Raw genomic sequence first — 17,185 nt, 5'->3', positions numbered from 1 at the left:
GCCCCATTGCACTCTGGTAGATGCACACCTGCTACACATGTTGTCCTTTTCTTCAACTTTACTGGCAAGGTGTTATGGCCAGGCTAACTGCTTGTACGGAGCACTCCATATTACATAAATGGGAAACATGTATCCTGGGTCTTTATCACAAAGACAAAAAGAAAAGGGCCACATCCTGATTCCTTAATCTGGGCTTCCTTACGGCCAAATGCCTCATCATCTGTAGGTGGAAAACGCTTGAGACCCCCTCACTTGAGACATGATCGCCAATTTCACGCTTGTTTTCCCGCTCCCCTTCCCCTGATTGCCTTGGTTCCCACCGCTGCTCTCCTGCAGCCCCGCCCCCGAGCATCCCATTCGCCACCCCACTCCCGCCTCCCAGCTGCCCCTCCCTCCCTCAGCCCCTCTTATGGAGGCCGCGCAGCGGTGAGGAGAGCGCACCTTGCCCTGCTAGGTCGCTCCCCAGCCACTGCGCTGCCCCCCTATGTGCCTGCTCAGGATTTGCCTGTTGCCTGACTGCCTTGGTTTCCCGCTCCCTGATCGCCGATTTCCCGCTTGTTTTCCTGCTCCCCTTCCCCTGATTGCCTTGGTTCCCACCGCTGCTCCCCTGTGGCCCCGCCCCTGAGCATCTCATTCGCCACCCCACTCCCGCCTCCCAGCTGCCCCTCCCTCCCTCAGCCCCTCTTATGGAGGCCGCGCAGCGGGCACGCCGCTGGCATGCCAAAAGCAAGCCTGTCTGCGCCCGTCCGCGCCTGGACCTCGCCTAGCGACAGACCCCCTGGACCCCACGCTCGCCACAACGCCAAACTCAGATACGACGCCGACTCCCTCCGCGCCGGCCGACACAACACCTGCTTCCAGGCTGCCCCGAAACTGACCCACGGACCCTTCTCCTGCCGCACCTGCAGCTTCACCTGCGACAGACCCACCAAACCTCCAAGGACTGGACCCAACCACCTCCGCTGCATTCTGCTCAACACCCGCTCCGCACGCAAACACGCCGTCGCGCTCTGGGACCTGCTTGACATCTCCGCCCCAGATGTGACCTTCCTCACCAAGACCTGGTGGAACGACTCCTCGGCACCCGACATCGCCATAGCCATCCCGGACAGCTACAAGATCACCCACAGGGATCGTGCCAATGGAATCGGAGGAGGAATAGCCATCGTCCACAAGTCCACCCTCAAGGTCACCACCCACGCAGACGACCCCCTCAGCACCACTGAACACCTGCACTTCCAGATCCCCATCGACCCCAACACCATCCTCAGAGGAACACTCATCTACAGACCCCCCGGACCCCGGGCTAAGTTCAGCGACTCCATCACTGACCTCGCCAGCACCCACGCACTCGCCTCCACAGACTACATCCTCCTCGGGGACCTGAACTTCCACCTCGAGAACAACAACAACGCCAACTCCACCACTCTGATCGAAAACCTCGCCAACCTCGGCCTCAAACAACTCGTCACCGCACCCACCCACGCCGCAGGCCACACGCTGGACGCCGTCTTCTCCACAAGCACCCACGTTGCCTTCGACCACACCACCGAACCCCACTGGACCGACCACCGCTGCATCCACTTCACCTTCAAAAAACCAAACACGCACCATCGCACCCAACAGCTGCCTCGCCGCTGCTGGAACAAAGTCACCGAAGACCAGCTGATCACCACCCTCGCCCAGAACCGACCCATCGACTCCTCCTGCCCTGACACCGCAGCCCGCAACCTCAGACAGTGGAGCAACGACTGCGCCAACACCCTCGCCCCACTCAAGAGACCCTCCAACAGCCACGCCTGCAAGAGAGCCACCTGGTTCTCTGACGAGCTCCAGACCTCCAAGCGCGCCTGCCGGAAGCAGAACAAGAAATGGCTCCACGAACGAACGCCAGAAAACCACGCAGCCCACAAGGATGCCACCCGCAGACATCACCACCTCATCAGACTAGCCAAGAGATCCTCCTTCAAAGACCGCCCGGATAACAACGCACACAACAGCAAAGAACTCTTCCGCATCGTAAAAAAACTCTCCAATCCCGACGCCAACGACATCCCACCCTCACAAGAATTGTGCGACTCACTAGCCATTTTCTTCCACCGCAAGATCGCTGACATCCACGACAGCTTCAACACCACGCCCGCACCGACTATGCCAGACCCCACCTCCCCTGCGAAGACCAACAGCGCCAACCGCCTGACCTCCTGGGCCAACGTCAACGACGACGAGACACGCAAGATCATGAACTCCATCCACTCAGGATCTCCGTCAGACCCTTGCCCACACCATGTTTTCAACAAAGCAGACGCAGCCATCGCACCCCAACTACGGAAGGTCATCAATATCTCCTTCGAAACTGCGACATTTCCGGAAAGCTGGAAACACGCCGACATCAACGCCCTCCTCAAAAATCCCAAGGCGGACCTCAAGAACTTCCGGCCCATCTCCCTGCTCCCGTTCCCGGAGAAGGTCATCGTGAAAATAGTCAACATGCAACTGGCCCGCCACCTCGAAGACAACAACATCCTGGACCTATCCCAGTCCGGATTTAGGCGAAACCACAGCACCGAGACAGCCCTCATCGCCGCCACAGACGACATCAGGCGCCAACTGGACAGTGGCGAAACATCAGCCCTCATCCTCCTGGACCTGTCAGCCGCCTTCGACACGGTCTGCCACCGCACCCTAAAGACACGCCTCCAAGAAGTCGGAATCCAAGAGAAGGCCCTTGAATGGACCACGTCCTTCCTCTCCGGCAGAACTCAGAGTGCCAGCCTCCCACCCTTCCGGTCAGAAGCCACCGACATCATCTGCGAGATCCCCCAGGGCTCATCCCTCAGCCCGATGCTGTTCAACATCTACATGGCCCCCCTCGCACAAGTGGCCCGCCACCACAACCTCGAAATCATCTCCTATGCCGACGACACACAGCTCATCCTCTCCCTCACCAAGGACCCACACACCGCCAAAACCAACATCCACGAGGGAATGAAGGCCATCGCCGACTGGATGAGGAGAAGCCGTCTGAAACTGAACTCGGACAAGATGGAGGTCCTCATCCTCGGACCTTCCCCCTCAGCCTGGGACGACTCCTGGTGGCCGACTACACTGGGGACTGCTCCGACACCCACCGACCACACACGCAACCTTGGATTCATCCTCGACTCCTCCCTCTCCATGTCCAAACAGGTCAACGCTGTCTCCTCCTCCTGCTACAACACCATTCGCACGCTCCGCCGGATCTACAAGTGGATCCCGACCGAAACAAGAAGAACAGTGACACAGGCCCTCGTCAGCAGCAGACTGGACTACGGCAAGGCACTCTACGCAGGAATCCCGGCCAAACACCTACGGCGTCTACAACGCATCCAAAACGCCTCCGCCCGACTGATCGTCAACGCCCCTCGCCGCAGCCACATCACCCCCCTCCTGAGAGACCTGCACTGGCTCCCCATCGACAGGAGGATCACCTTCAAGCTCCTATCCCACGCACACAAAGCACTCCACAACGACGGACCAGCCTACCTGAACAGCAGACTCAGCTTCTACACCCGCACCCACCAGCTCCGCTCCGCCAGCAGCGCCCTCGCAGCCATCCCCCGCATCCAACGAACGACCTACAGCGGCAGATCCTTCTCCTACCTCGCTGCCAAGACCTGGAACACCCTCCCAACCCACTTACGGCAGACCCAAGACCTACTCGCCAGGAGCAGCACCCCCCCTCCCCCCTCAGCGCCTTGAGACCCTCACGGGTAAATAGCGCGCTTTACAAGTACCTTGATTGATTGATTGATTGATTGACTCAGTCCCTTATTATGTGGGCACAGGCAGAGAGGGTAGCATTGCACAGAGAAGACTCCCTGGGGTTGTGCAAAAACCCTTTAGCCTCCAACTGGGACACCATACTATCAGATCTTTAGACTCTTGCACAGGAGGGGGAATGGGAGTGACACGGATCCCCCGCATGGCAGGGAAGACATGGCCATTGATCACACCACACATTAACATGCTGCTCACCACATCAATCCAACAATTTCCCAGCTAAAATGTCTTTAGGTTTATTTCCTCTCACATAGTCCCCAGTGTATTCCAACCATTTAGCTGGACCTGGCTAAACTGTCCCAGTTCAGGAAGGCTGATCTTAGGGTACAGTGTATGCTGAGGGTGATGACTGCCACCCTCAAGATTAGGAAGGCAGGTTTGCTTAAGTCCCCAAAGGTCTCAGCTTGGGTAGCTGAGGAGATTCAAGGGGGGATGGAGGAAGTTCCCCCCAATTCTTTGTCTGAGTGTGTTGGGTGTGGAAGGGGGCATGGGGCTCAGGGGTGTAGTTTCCGATAGTTACTGTTCTTCTATTGTTTTATACAATAGAATCTTTTCTCTGCCATTTCAGAGGTGTATATCACTGGTCCTTCATTGGGTCCCTGTGAATCATCGCATGCTTATTCTTTAAAAACGTTATGTTGACGTTTGTCAAGCACATGCAAACAAATGCTTGCTTGGTCAGTTCATTATTTACAATACCCTCTGTAATTGCTCAATATTGTATTCACAAGATTTGTGATGTCATTAACATGCTGCATGTCGGCTGTAACTGTGATCGTAGTTGCCGCTTCCTTCATTGGAAGCACTGTATTCCGAATACATCAAATCAGTAAAAAGATTCACACAAAAAGCAATCAGAAGATTTAAGCAAGATGAAAAAAGTGGATGAAATAAAATATAAAATTCTATCAAAATATTACAGCCCATTTTGGCATTGTAGCTCAATAATGAGAAAAAATGTGAACATTTACTTTTCTGTCAGCATATCTCTATACAACATTAGTTATAAAAAGAAAGTAAGCTTCTCATAAATGTATATCTTTTTTACAATCCTCCTCTTATCTACGGATCTGTGGCCCTTTCCTACTAGTCCACTCTTTATTGTTGTTCACCGTTTCATTTTTCCATTTTGCTGTCAACTATTATTTACTGCATATTTCCTACTCATCTTCTCCTAACTGTGGTTTACTTGGAACGTCCATTCTTGATATGTATTGATTCACAATGGAATCTAGAGGTGGAAGTTCTCTAATCGGAGGGGTAATATAAAAGTGTCTTGTTTTACTTAAGTGCCACACATTTTCTACGTGGACCTTTGGGATAACTTAAGTACTGCTGAAAGGAATCATTACAAGCAGTTCAGGGCTCTGGAACATTCACAGCGCTCCAACACTTCCCCTTTGACTTGTAGCATGATAATGAGTATGGCTTCTGGATTTTAAGGTAGGCACACATGGGATGTTCTGTGGACAAACAAAGTGTGGAGATTCATAATGGGAGCAGCTGCAGGGTGTCCCTACTAAGTTTATCTACAGAACCGCTAAAGTAGATTGATTGTGGCGCTTCCTGCCAATAGTAACTTGTAGGGGAATTTAGGCTCGTGATTGGTGTACTCCATGTATTTCCTTTAGTCATAGTTCATTAAATCAATTTTCCATTTGACCAAAGAACATGCCAGAAAATGGAGGGGGGGCTTAGAGAATCCATTTTGATTTCCCCAGCTCAAACTACATGTCCAGAAGTGTAGAGGAAGGGAATTGAAAGGGGCATTTCAGAGTGCAGGTGGCAACTGAATCTGAAGTATCTAATTTCTATCCCTAATCACAGCCCAGTTCTAAAAAGAAGCGGTTCTGCGGAAGTGGGGTGAAGTATGCTGAGAAAGCCATCTGATTATACAACAGTTTACCTACATGGCCCCATGAACAAGTAATTTGCAATGCAATAGGTCTCGCATTGAGAATTTGAACTATTGGTATTGAAAATTAAACTGCAATTTTAATTAAGTTTTTTGAAAACCTGCAAGCGGTGCGTAAACACGCACTTTGTACTTATAGTCCTTTCTAACGAGAAGCAAGGTTAACAGTAACTGCCAATTGTTAAATATATGCAGCCCATTGAATGTTTATTGAGCAAGACTGAGGCATGAAACACTTATGTAGCATTCTTTACCAGTCTCACCATAACACCATCCGGAGGTGCAGCAGACTGGTGGAGCTCAGCCCCTCTCCACAGTACTGTAAATCACCTCCGCAGTGCATTATAAATAGCTCACAGTTTTGCACATGAGTATCTGTTCCTTTCAGTGCCCCTACTATCTCACAGTAGGTGTGTGTGAAGGGGAGGATTCAATGACCTTTGAGCTGACAGGTGTTTATCAGTTCTCAAGGCACTGAGTCTTGAACCATAGCTGGGGAACTAGGATAGAGTATCGGTGTCAGCCGACAACAGCCACATTATGACCCTAGTGGTTGTGCAGAGGGGCAGTGGTCCAGGGGCATCCAATGACTGGCGGGACTGCCAAGCATATTACGAGTTTCTTCTCCTTCAGGGTTTCCATGGTGGTTTCTTCTCCATAAACCCTGGCAATGAGGAAACAAGGGCCCCCTTGTTCCCATGCCCTGTGGATACACAAAGGTGGCATAACATGTGCCCCCCTGTGTGCATGTACAGAGTTCCACAGGTTTTATTCCATGCCATGCTAGAAATCTTTTAGATGTTCCCATTGCGGTGACTATTTTATAGGCACCGCGTACGAACGCCAAAGGAATCGCCCGCCAATAACCAAAAAAGCCATCATTTGGTGTGCGATTCTCATGCGGTTTTGGCGGTACGGCGGTAATGGGTCAAACTCTCAATCGGCCCCTAACTTAACTGAGAGTGGCAGCGAGGACTGAGTGAAAGACAAAGTAGTGCACTTAAGGAACACATATGGCCCATAGTGAAAGGATTCATGTAGGAGGGCCATTCTGCAGGGTGGAACAAAAGGAGGGACTACTGAGTGTATTCACCAATGAAAAGCCAGCATTTCTAAAGGACAACAAATGGAGCCAATGAAAAAGATGGGTGTTTTTTTAAGCCCATATTTAGATACTACATATCTGTTCAAGACAGCACATGCATTTCGGCCTGGCCCTCCCCCTCTCCATTTCCCCCCTACCCCCCTCCTTTTCACTCCCCCTTAAACTATTTCCAGTAAATGAGGTCGAAAAGCCCAGGGTGGTTTCGTTAGAGTTTTGGGCAGCAAATAGGCAAATGAGGAAAAAAAACAAAAACCAGCACATGCGCAGCATGTGCTGCCTAGACGAGGCCTAAAAAGGCAAACAAACACATGCTAGACATAAATGTGGGGGCCCACTTCAGTTTCACTATGACAAATAAATGTAATTACAGCACTGCATTATAGGATTCCAAGGTAGATCAGTATTTACCTCATTCATCCTGTTAGTAAACCATCCACGTGAAAATACAAAGAGATAGAGAAGTTACCTGCTCCCTTTTTCAACAAGGGAGGGGGCTGTTGAGGAAAGCCGCACAGAACATGTACTACTTACTCTCTTTAGGAAGTTATGATAAATTTAGAATAGAACAGTAAAAATCACATCTTTGCATCAATTATATTAAAATAATTTTAAAACGTTGATGTGATGCAAATTGAAAGATGCAAACACATCAGTTTAAACGGAATGATTCTTAGTTGAAAGAGATATATATTTTTATACTGTTAACTGTTTTTGAAAAAGAATGAAAACAGGCAACTATTGTCGGTTGTAATAAAATAACTGTGATTTCTTACTTTTCAGGATTGTCCACTTCCTCTGTAACAAAGTTGAGGTAAAACCTGGGTAGGGAACATAAACAATAAATGGAATATTACAGCAACTAGCGCTGTAAATTGAGTAAGCTTGACTTTAATATTTACTTTCCCTTTTAAGATAACAGAATCTAGGTGCAAGACATCAGTGGGAGAATGGGAGAGGAAAACAACTTTAAGCAGGCAAACAGAAAAACGTAAACATTGAAGGAAGTATACGAATCAGTAGGGACTGAAAGAAAGTGAGAGATCGGGATGGAGGAAAGAGACACTGAGCGGGTGTTTGAAATGGGGTTGCTGGTTGGCTAGGGTATGCACCTGAGCCAGGCAGAACCCACCATTCTAGTCAGGGTGAGGGAGTTAAACACACAAGATAACCCTGCTCACCCCATTGGTTTCTTGGTGGAGCAGTCAGGCTTCTCCCAGAGGCAAAGTGTAAAGTATTTGTGCAACACACACACACCAAGAAGAGACTCCACACAAGTGTAATTGTACATAAAACACTTTAGACCATAATCACATAAATCACTGTGCCAACCAGGCAATTGTCATAACATCCCATGGTAGGGCAATCCAGTAATAACCTAAAGGGTGCCCACATTAAAAAATTACGATGAAAACATCACCTTACACTATCACTGTGAATATCCTGCAGATCCTGAAACAGTACTCATCATTCTGGCCAGTAGAAGGCATCAAAGTTATTCATCCATATTAGAGCACATATATGCAGCTTGTAATAACATACATGTAACATCAGCAGATTACCAATGCCACTCCAAGAGCACCAGTACTTTGCAGGTAAGACAGCCTGTGTAAGGCTAAGTGCAGGGGGTCCACATATATCAATGACCCTTTATGGACCAGCTCATCTGCAGTTCTGGTAGATATCTGCACCTTCCTGCAATGAGGGTACTTTAGTCATGCACTGTAGGCCACAGGAACCCCTGCGCGCCTACTATGGGTAATACAGTAATCCTTGGTTTCCGATCTATAACCAGCCCGCCATGATAGAAACTGCTTGGGGCAATCAGGGGATATGGCCCATTTGAAAGATCCCACTTTCAGACTGAAGAAATGTGGCAAGTTTCTTAGGCAGGGGCCTCCATTGAAGTCCCAACCCGCAATGGACCCACATGGAACAAGTGCCACCTCTGTATGTGTTGAAGCAGCTGCCCACGATTGTGCGACGCAGCTGCGAAGGTCCTCTGGGGCTTAAATCCACCCCCACAAAAACGTAGGCAACTGGGGGAGGCCTCGTTAGGCCCTTCCCTCCCGATACAGAGCTTCCATGCGGAGCCCTGCAAGTGTGCAGTGCAGCAGGAGTCAGATCTGGTGGACCAAACCTGGATGTGGGGTGGTCGCTGGTCTTGAGCCCTCACAGGGCTGCCAGCCACACCTTGCTGTTGGCGGCCACAGATGACTCCACACTCTAAATGCAGACCGGTCCTATAGTCAGCCCAACTATGAGTCACCCAGGAAAGGTAGGACACACCATAACCGCCCCCCTTCTGACTATCTACAGTGAATGCACAGCCCCTGCTCCTGTCAGTCTAAACCAGCAGTTGAATACACAAGTAGGCAGAGCACAGAGTCATAAGCACACAGAAATGCCCACTTCTAAAGGTGGCATTTCTAAAATAGTAATAACAAAGCCTCTTTCACCAATAAGCATGATTTATTACTACTATTCAAAACATACCAAACATGGCCACGCTACTCCTTTCATATCAGAAATTACCACTGAAGCACATAGCAGGGAACTCCCAATGCAAACCTATGAGAGGGGCAGCCTCACAGCAGTGAGAAACCAAATAGGCTGTTTGTCACTACCAGGAGATGCCACACAACAAAGGCCCATGTCCTACTTTTTACCTATACAGCACCCTTCACATAGGGCTACCTAGGGCCTACATTAGGGATGGCCTATACATAGTAAAAGAGGAGTTTCAGATGTGGCAAACACTTTAAGTGCCACGTCACTATGGCAGCAAACTGCGCACGCAGTCCCTGCAGAGGCAGAGGCCTGAGACAGGTTTGAAAGGCTACTCTGGTGGGTGGCGCAAGCAATGCTGGAGACCCACTAGTAGCATTTAATTTATAGGCATTGGCTATATAGGATATCACTGTAAAAGGGACTTGCATGTAAGTCAAATATGCCGAACTGGTGTAGACCAATCTTACCAGGTTTAAAAGAGAAAGCACATGCAATTTAGCACCGATCAGCGGTGGCAAAGTGCCCAGAGTCATAAAACATGTATAATACTGTAGGAAGGCAAAATGTTTGGGGATAACCCTGCAAAAAGGTCCAGTTCCAACAGCGGGACACTGAACGGAGTACAGGAAAGAAGGGAAGGAAAGATTTAACAATAGGCAGTAGTCAACGAAAATGATGGAAGGAGCGATCGAAGAGCTTGAAGGAATGAGAAAAGGAAGGAAAAGAGGGAAGCATTGGCAGAGAAGGTATAAAGGAAAGATATAGGAGAAGGGGAGAAAGTAAGTAAGGAAGTAAGGAAGAAGCAAAGGTAAAAATGAATGAGTAAGAAAAGGGGAATGATGGAAGGAATAGAAGTAGGGAAGCAGAGGAGAGAATGAATGAAGAAATTCATGAAAGAGAGAAGAATAATTGAAAAAAAAAGAAATAAGGCAGTCTAAAAGGAAGGATTTAAATAAGCGTAGAAAGAGGTGAAAGAGAGAGAGAGAGAGAGAGAACGAGGAAGAGGAGGAGGAGACAAGAGAAATGCGGGCAATGTAAAAAGAACCAAACGAAGAACAGTGCTGCGAAATAAATATGCGCCAGAAAGTATACGCTGCCATTCGGAGGGTAATGTTTTTGTGACTTTTATAACTGGGACACATTATACTGTTAAACAGTGTCCACTTTTTCTAAGGGGTTTTTGCTTAATTAAAAAAGCTTTGCGAGTTAATTACAATTAGAAACGGTTAATTTGTAATGTTATTTTATTTGCCTACAATTCCAACATTTTGCCATCATGTTTCCCAAATATTCCCAAATCATATTTTGTAGTTTAAGAAAGTGTAAGTGTATTTCACGATAGGTAAGTTTGTAAATAGAAGAGGTTAGAATCTGAAAAAGGTACCCCCTCATATCAACTCCCCATGAGCGTTCCATAGGAAAGAAAGACCACTGCATGGAGATATTTTCAGTGTTACATTCATCTTGTCTTTGGTTAACTTCATTACCTTAACTGAGCTCCATTTCTGGCGGGAATTCAGTATTATTGCGCAGTCCTTAAGGGATACTGTATTTCTGTGCAGAAATGGGCCCCAGCTGTAAGAGGAAGACGTTGGCTGCAGATTTTCCGTACAGAAGCCCGAGTCAGTCATCGTACACACAACTCGAGCAGCCGAAGCACGTTTCACGGCGCACGTTATGATGCATGCTTTATAGCATATGTTTACAATGCCCTTGTGCAAGAGACAGATGAAGAGGAGTCGAAACCTTGACACAAATCACATAAGAAAATGCTTAAGAGGCAACTCTTTTTTTGCATATAGCTTATTATTTATTACTTGAGAGACTGGGCAGTGGGTGCTACAGGCAGCGTGCTTTTAAAGCAGCAGGGAGCGCATCATTGCTCCGTTTTCTGCTGTGCCAGCGCAGAATCCCTTTCTGCACAGGCACAATTCAGAAAACTTGATTATGATTTAGGCCCTGGGCTGCTTGACTTTGCTTTCAATTGCAGTAATTTTTTCTATTCAGAATTATCTGTTTGTATAATGGTCCTTAGCAAGCACAAATGTGTTGTAGGAATGAGCCCCTTTTTGCATGGTTGCACCCTACCTTTTGCCCAGATACCTCAAACCAACTTGGAGTGTGTGCTGGGGCCCCAATACCTGTGTTCTTCCCTAACACTGTACCTTTGTACCTACAATTGGCACATCTCTGGGTCACATGTAAGTTCTATGTAAACGGTACCCCTGGTACCAGGAGCCTTGTGACCAGAGGGGCTTCTGAGGGCTGAAGCATGTATTATGCCACCCTCAGCGAACCATCACCCTAACACACCCACCATGTCATTGCAGACTGGGTGTTTTGGTACAGACCAAACTGAAGAGGCGGCATGGGACAAACCCATTTGTGCCATGCCCACCAGCACTGCTTCTGACATGGGTAAGTCACTCCTTTAGCAGGCCTTACAGCCCTAAATGCAGGGTGAACCATACCACAGGTGAGGGCATAGAAGCATGTGCAATATACCCCTTCAGTGCCGGTGCCATTCACAGACATTGTAAGTGCAGTGAAGCCATTTTGAGTACATGGGATGGGAGTTTGTCAACACAAACTTCCCAGGTCCATGATGGCTTTACTGAAGTCTGGGGAGTTTGGTATCAAACATCCAAGCACATTAAATCCACACTGATGCCAGTGTTGGATTTAATGAAAAATGCACACAGAGGGCATCTTAGAGATGACACCTGAAAAACGACCAACTCTGGTGTGGTTCCTGACTGACTCCCATCCATCTGCCAGCATCAGACAGGGTTCTGGACCCCTGGATAGAGAGACCTCTGCTCTCTGGGTTTCAAAACAAATCACATCCTGGTTAGAGGTGTCAGACCTCCTCCCCAGGATGGACAGGGTCCTCAAAGAGGGAGCTTCAAAGCCCTGCCACCTTTGTTAGCTGCCCCAGACTTTTGCTGCTATCAGCAACTGGCTCCCACTGGTTCTGACCTCCATTTTGGGCACGAGAACTGGAAAACCTAGCTAGGAAGAGAGGTGTGCCCAACTTTGCCAATCCCAACTCTCAGGTGGGGGAGGCAAGGTGAAGTCCACATCTCAGTCTCTGCCATATTGTAGATGGGGGGATCCCTCCAATCAGGAAGAGGCATATGCCCCCCTCTCACTAGAGGGTGGAATACTAGGGGAAATAGACACCCCAGGAAAGGGACCCATTGGTCCCAACCTACACACTCCTGTAACGCCCCTAAATCAAGTATTTAGTGACACCCCTAAGCCTTGCCTCTTCAGATTAGACGTGACAAGAAGAAAAAGGACCGAATAGCCGTGCTGCAGAAGAGGACGACAACGGCAACTGCTTTGGCCCCATCCCTACCGACCTGTCTCCTGCTCTGAAACCTCTAAAAGCTGAACCTTGGTGTCCTGAAGCCAGCAGCCGCTAGAGACCTGCCTTGCCTTCCTAAAAGACTCGGAACTCCTGTGGACACTGGATTTGTCCAACACCAACCCAAGCCAGGACTCTAGATCCAGCTGGATCCATGAGTCCTCACCACTCTGCAACTGATGCCCACGGCCTAAGTCCAAGTGGCCCAACACCCCAGCAAGATCCCCTCAGCGATCCTGCCTATGATCCAGCATTGGACGACCTCCACTGGTCTTCTCCTCGATGCCTGCAGCCTCACCCTGAAGGGTCCCCCCAACTGCAACCGGTGAGAAGAACCCAACACGAAAGGACACCCCTGCATCCTGGTGTCCAGCAACTCTTCATCTTCATCTTCATCTTCATCTTCATCCTCCAGTCATTAGTTCACTTCGTCCAGTCTTCTGGCTCCAGCCTGCAGTCCTTTTTCTCGACCGACATCCTTCATTGAAAAGCATTGGACTCTCAACACCTCCTGAGCACCCTGCACCAGGCTGCCACTGCATTGCTGGTGGTGTTAACTTGATGCCAATTTGGGACCCCCTTTGCCTTGACCTTAACCCTAGGAGCTTGGATCCTGAGACAGAGTGGCCTGCCCGTGAGCAGTCTCCAACCAAGGTGCCCCCAAGCCCCATTGGCTAACATTAGCACCCTAAATTCTGCACCCAGCCGCCCTAGTGACGCTGGTGGTGCCCTTTGAGTGCCATCCTGAACCTTGGTGATCCTTGGATCTACCCTACAAAACTCCAAACCTAAAATTGTTTTAGTCACCTGTAAACTTAACACTTTGTTTTCTCCATAGGACTGAATGGTGGGCTTTTTCAGAAAATTCTTCTGTGTTGAACTGGCATGTACTGCAACAAAGAGTAACTTAGGTCCTCACCAGAGTTAACCTGTTTATCGATGTCCTGTGCTGTTTGAACTGTGTTAGGAGTGTGTTTCATACCAAACTAGAAAAGTAATAACAAAGTAATCTAAACGTAATTACAAGCATTTTATGAACAGTTTACATATCGTTTTCTCAACTGTAAAAGTAATCTGAATGTTCTTACAAATCCAGTATTCACTGTATTACTGAAAGTAACATTGCATGAAGAGTTTAACTTACCTGCTACTAAGTAAATCTTGTTTCTAGAAATACAACAATAACATAATAACTTTTTATACAAACAATTGGTCTGGATTCAGTCTTTGAATGTGTGACATCATTTCTGGCCTGAGTGTGTACAACAAATGCTTAACACTACCCTCCAAATAAGCCTCACTGCTCTATCACCCTACCACAAAAGAGAGTAAATGATTATCTACTTTAGCCTCTGCTATACCTCTGGGGATCCACTGGACTCTGTGCACACCATATCTTACTTTGGTATAGTATATACAGAGCCAGCTTCCAACATGTGTTCTTTATTCATTTGTTTCTTTGCATGTGGTTCTAAATAGCATAGACATGTCCCAGTGTGTGACAGAGCAATTCACATAGGTTGCAAAGCGGATCATAAGAGTTCTGTTATGTTATAATATTTTGTAGAGAGCACGGCTACTCAGCGGAGTGTCCAGGCGCTAGGCAGCGAAGGGTGCGTGCAGGTGTGTATGCACTGATCCTCTTGCTGAGATTGGATGCACCCATCCCATGCAGGGCCTTATGCAAAAGGACCATGGCCTTAAAGACCAACCTTAATGACAAGTGGTTCCAGAAAACAGGTTTGCTAGACTCTGAAATTACATAGTAAGTCATTTGAAACAGTTATGGAGAATTTGAATGCATATATGTGGAGTAATATATAGTAATGGCAGATCGAGAAGAACAGAAAATAAGAGGGAGTACACAATTAAAATGTATAATTTGAAAAGACATAGTTGTACACACGAGATTAGTGGAATAGACAGACCATATACTGGACAAATATATAGCTCAGGTTAGAGAGCATAAGAAAGTTATCAATTGAAAGATATCTCAGTGAGAGGTTTTAGAGATTCAGATCACTTCGAGACTCATCATTGGATTCAATTTAGTTTGAGCACTTTATCAGGAGTTTCCTTAGCGGGCAGGATGAACTTCCACGCTTTGGGGTGAGTTCGCCAAGTAGCAATGTTAATGAACTCCTTCTTTCTTCATGTTGGGTATTCAAGGACAAAGGTGTCTGAGCTCTGCAGCACAGTGATCACTAAGGAGGGGAGCCAAGTTTGTGTGTTAGATAATTGGTGTCCCAGAATGGAGAGTTTTCTTGATAATGCAGGCCAGCTTATATATGCTCCTGGCATGGATTGCAAACTACTTCAGAGTGTTCAGGATTAAAGTTGCTATACTTACTAGTTCCAGAAACCAGCCTAGATGCTGCATGTAAGACAAACGTAAGAGGAACAATGTGTATATTTGGGGTGCTAGTATGAACGATAGACTAATCTTGAATGACTAATTATTGGACAACTAACATTCTCGACTAGAGGGGAAAGGTTTAATTTTTCTAAGTCCCCACATAAGTCTAACCTGGTATTGTACCCGTTTAGCTAAGGAAATGGGTACTAGGGATTTGCTACATTTCATTTTTAAACTTGTAGCCTTCTAGGCGGAGAGGGAAGGGAGGAGCAGTTAGGAAAAGAAATCAGAGGGATTTTTTTTAATTTTTTTTTTATTTATGGTGGTGGTCAGTCATCCAAGACTTGTTCCAATGATCCATTGAAGAAGGATAATGTCTCTTGATCGGAGATTTTCATATAGAGCTTGATTGTCATCTTCTTAAAAATCATAGAAGATACTTGAGTTTTTTGAGTTTTATAGATCAGAACTTATAGGATTCATGTGTGAACTGAAGAGTATGATGCCAAAATATCATGGACTAAATATAATACAACACAAATACTGGGTACTAAATATTGCTGACAAAAATATTGCACCATTGGAGTCAATAATAACTATAATAATAGTTATTTGAAGTTAAAAAATCTGGTAATTGATACCTAGGACACCAGGTTTATGTCAAAAAATAATTTTAGCAACAACATTCTGACATACAAACAATATAGTTGACTTTTGTCGAATGCTTATGTGAGCCTCAGGAGGAAAGGAGACAACAGTTAACTTGATATAAGAAAGTGCATCATTTACAATCTCCAGTATTGCAGTGTCCCCACTGGACACTAGACTGTCATCAGATTGTACATTGTTGAGCACATTTTTTTGTCTATTAATTTTCCAGAGTGGGTCGTCGCTTTTGCAAATTCTTTGTTATGATTTACTTCATTTGGATCATCACTTCAGAATATTAATTGAGATTGCCCCAATATGAAATGCCAAACTATTTTCATTTTCATTGTTACTTTTCCAGGCAGGTCATAGTGTAAAGAAAACTCTACAGTGACATCTACTTATAGATACATCAAAGTTTTGTCTTATGAATAGTGATAAACTATTAGCAACGGAGCAAAGGTGTTAAATCCAATCTGTGATGCTAAATCTCACTAAACACAGGGGCTGTACTAAATCCTGCTCCCAAAGCTCCTCTAACTAGGATCTGAGTTCTCTGCATAAAAGCTCCACTAGGAAAACAGTGGATGTCTGTGTCAGTTTCAACATTTCCATAGAGAAATGATCAGCAGACACGGTTCAGAGTTTGTGTGCCTGTGGTTTTCAAGTGAAAGGTAATCTCTTTTAATGATATAACCCCTTAATACTATCCTCTAAAATGCATTTGCTGCAGTAATGCTTGCTATATGCATTAGAAAATCATCACACGCCCATTTCCACCATATTAAGTGCAATAGCACAATTCCTATAATGATGCTAAAACGAATGATGCATTTTTGATATCTATGAGTTTAATGGTGAAATTCAATTGTATGTAATATTTGTGAGTTTGCAGTGCTCTTTCTACAAGTGCGAATGCACCTGTATAAATATTGTGACTGGGCAGCAAGTGAGAAAATACCCCTTTTTACCCTATTCTCCCCCTCCCCATTTCTTGCAGAATTTTATGGTTGGTTTTTAAACTCTACACACTGGATCACTGTGATCCAGTGTCCAGTGTGTATGCTTTGACGTAAAATACGTAGAAATTTGCTAACCACTAATTGGCTTATTTAATTTTCTTGTAAGGTAGAAAAAGTACACCTATAGCACGAAAAGTTAAATGTCACCTGTGGACTGCAGCACTTATGGTGACTTCCACTAGTGTGACAAGGAAAACATGACGTTAGGCCTACTACTGTAGTCTGACTGCTGCAGCTTAAACTTGTAGTCCTACCTTTCAAAATAATCCTTTAGATAGAGAAAAAACCTTCCTTTTACATTTTTATGAGTGATCTCTATGTAGGCCTGGTAGACCACAATGCAGGGTGCATAGAATTTAACAATGGGAAACATAGAAATGTATTCTAACCGTGACCATGCAAGTGACAAGGTTCCAAAAGCTATTTTTACTCTGGCTCT

General features: G+C 46.5%; 1 protein-coding gene across 1 annotated transcript in view; it reads right to left on the bottom strand.

The window, feature by feature from the left end:
- The window catches only part of LOC146862282 (cystine/glutamate transporter-like), a 682,155-nt gene that overhangs the window by 262,587 nt on the left and 402,383 nt on the right, over nt 1–17,185 (bottom strand). The window contains exon 6 of the mRNA XM_085641482.1: nt 7,616–7,660. Coding sequence (XP_085497608.1) covers nt 7,616–7,660 — 45 coding nt within the window. The remainder of the gene's footprint in view (nt 1–7,615; nt 7,661–17,185) is intronic.

This window comes from Triturus cristatus, chromosome 2_2 (genome assembly GCF_964204655.1).
Source record: "Triturus cristatus chromosome 2_2, aTriCri1.1, whole genome shotgun sequence".
In the NCBI taxonomy this organism is placed as follows: domain Eukaryota; kingdom Metazoa; phylum Chordata; class Amphibia; order Caudata; family Salamandridae; genus Triturus; species Triturus cristatus.
This window is presented reverse-complemented; position numbering and strand designations above follow the sequence as displayed.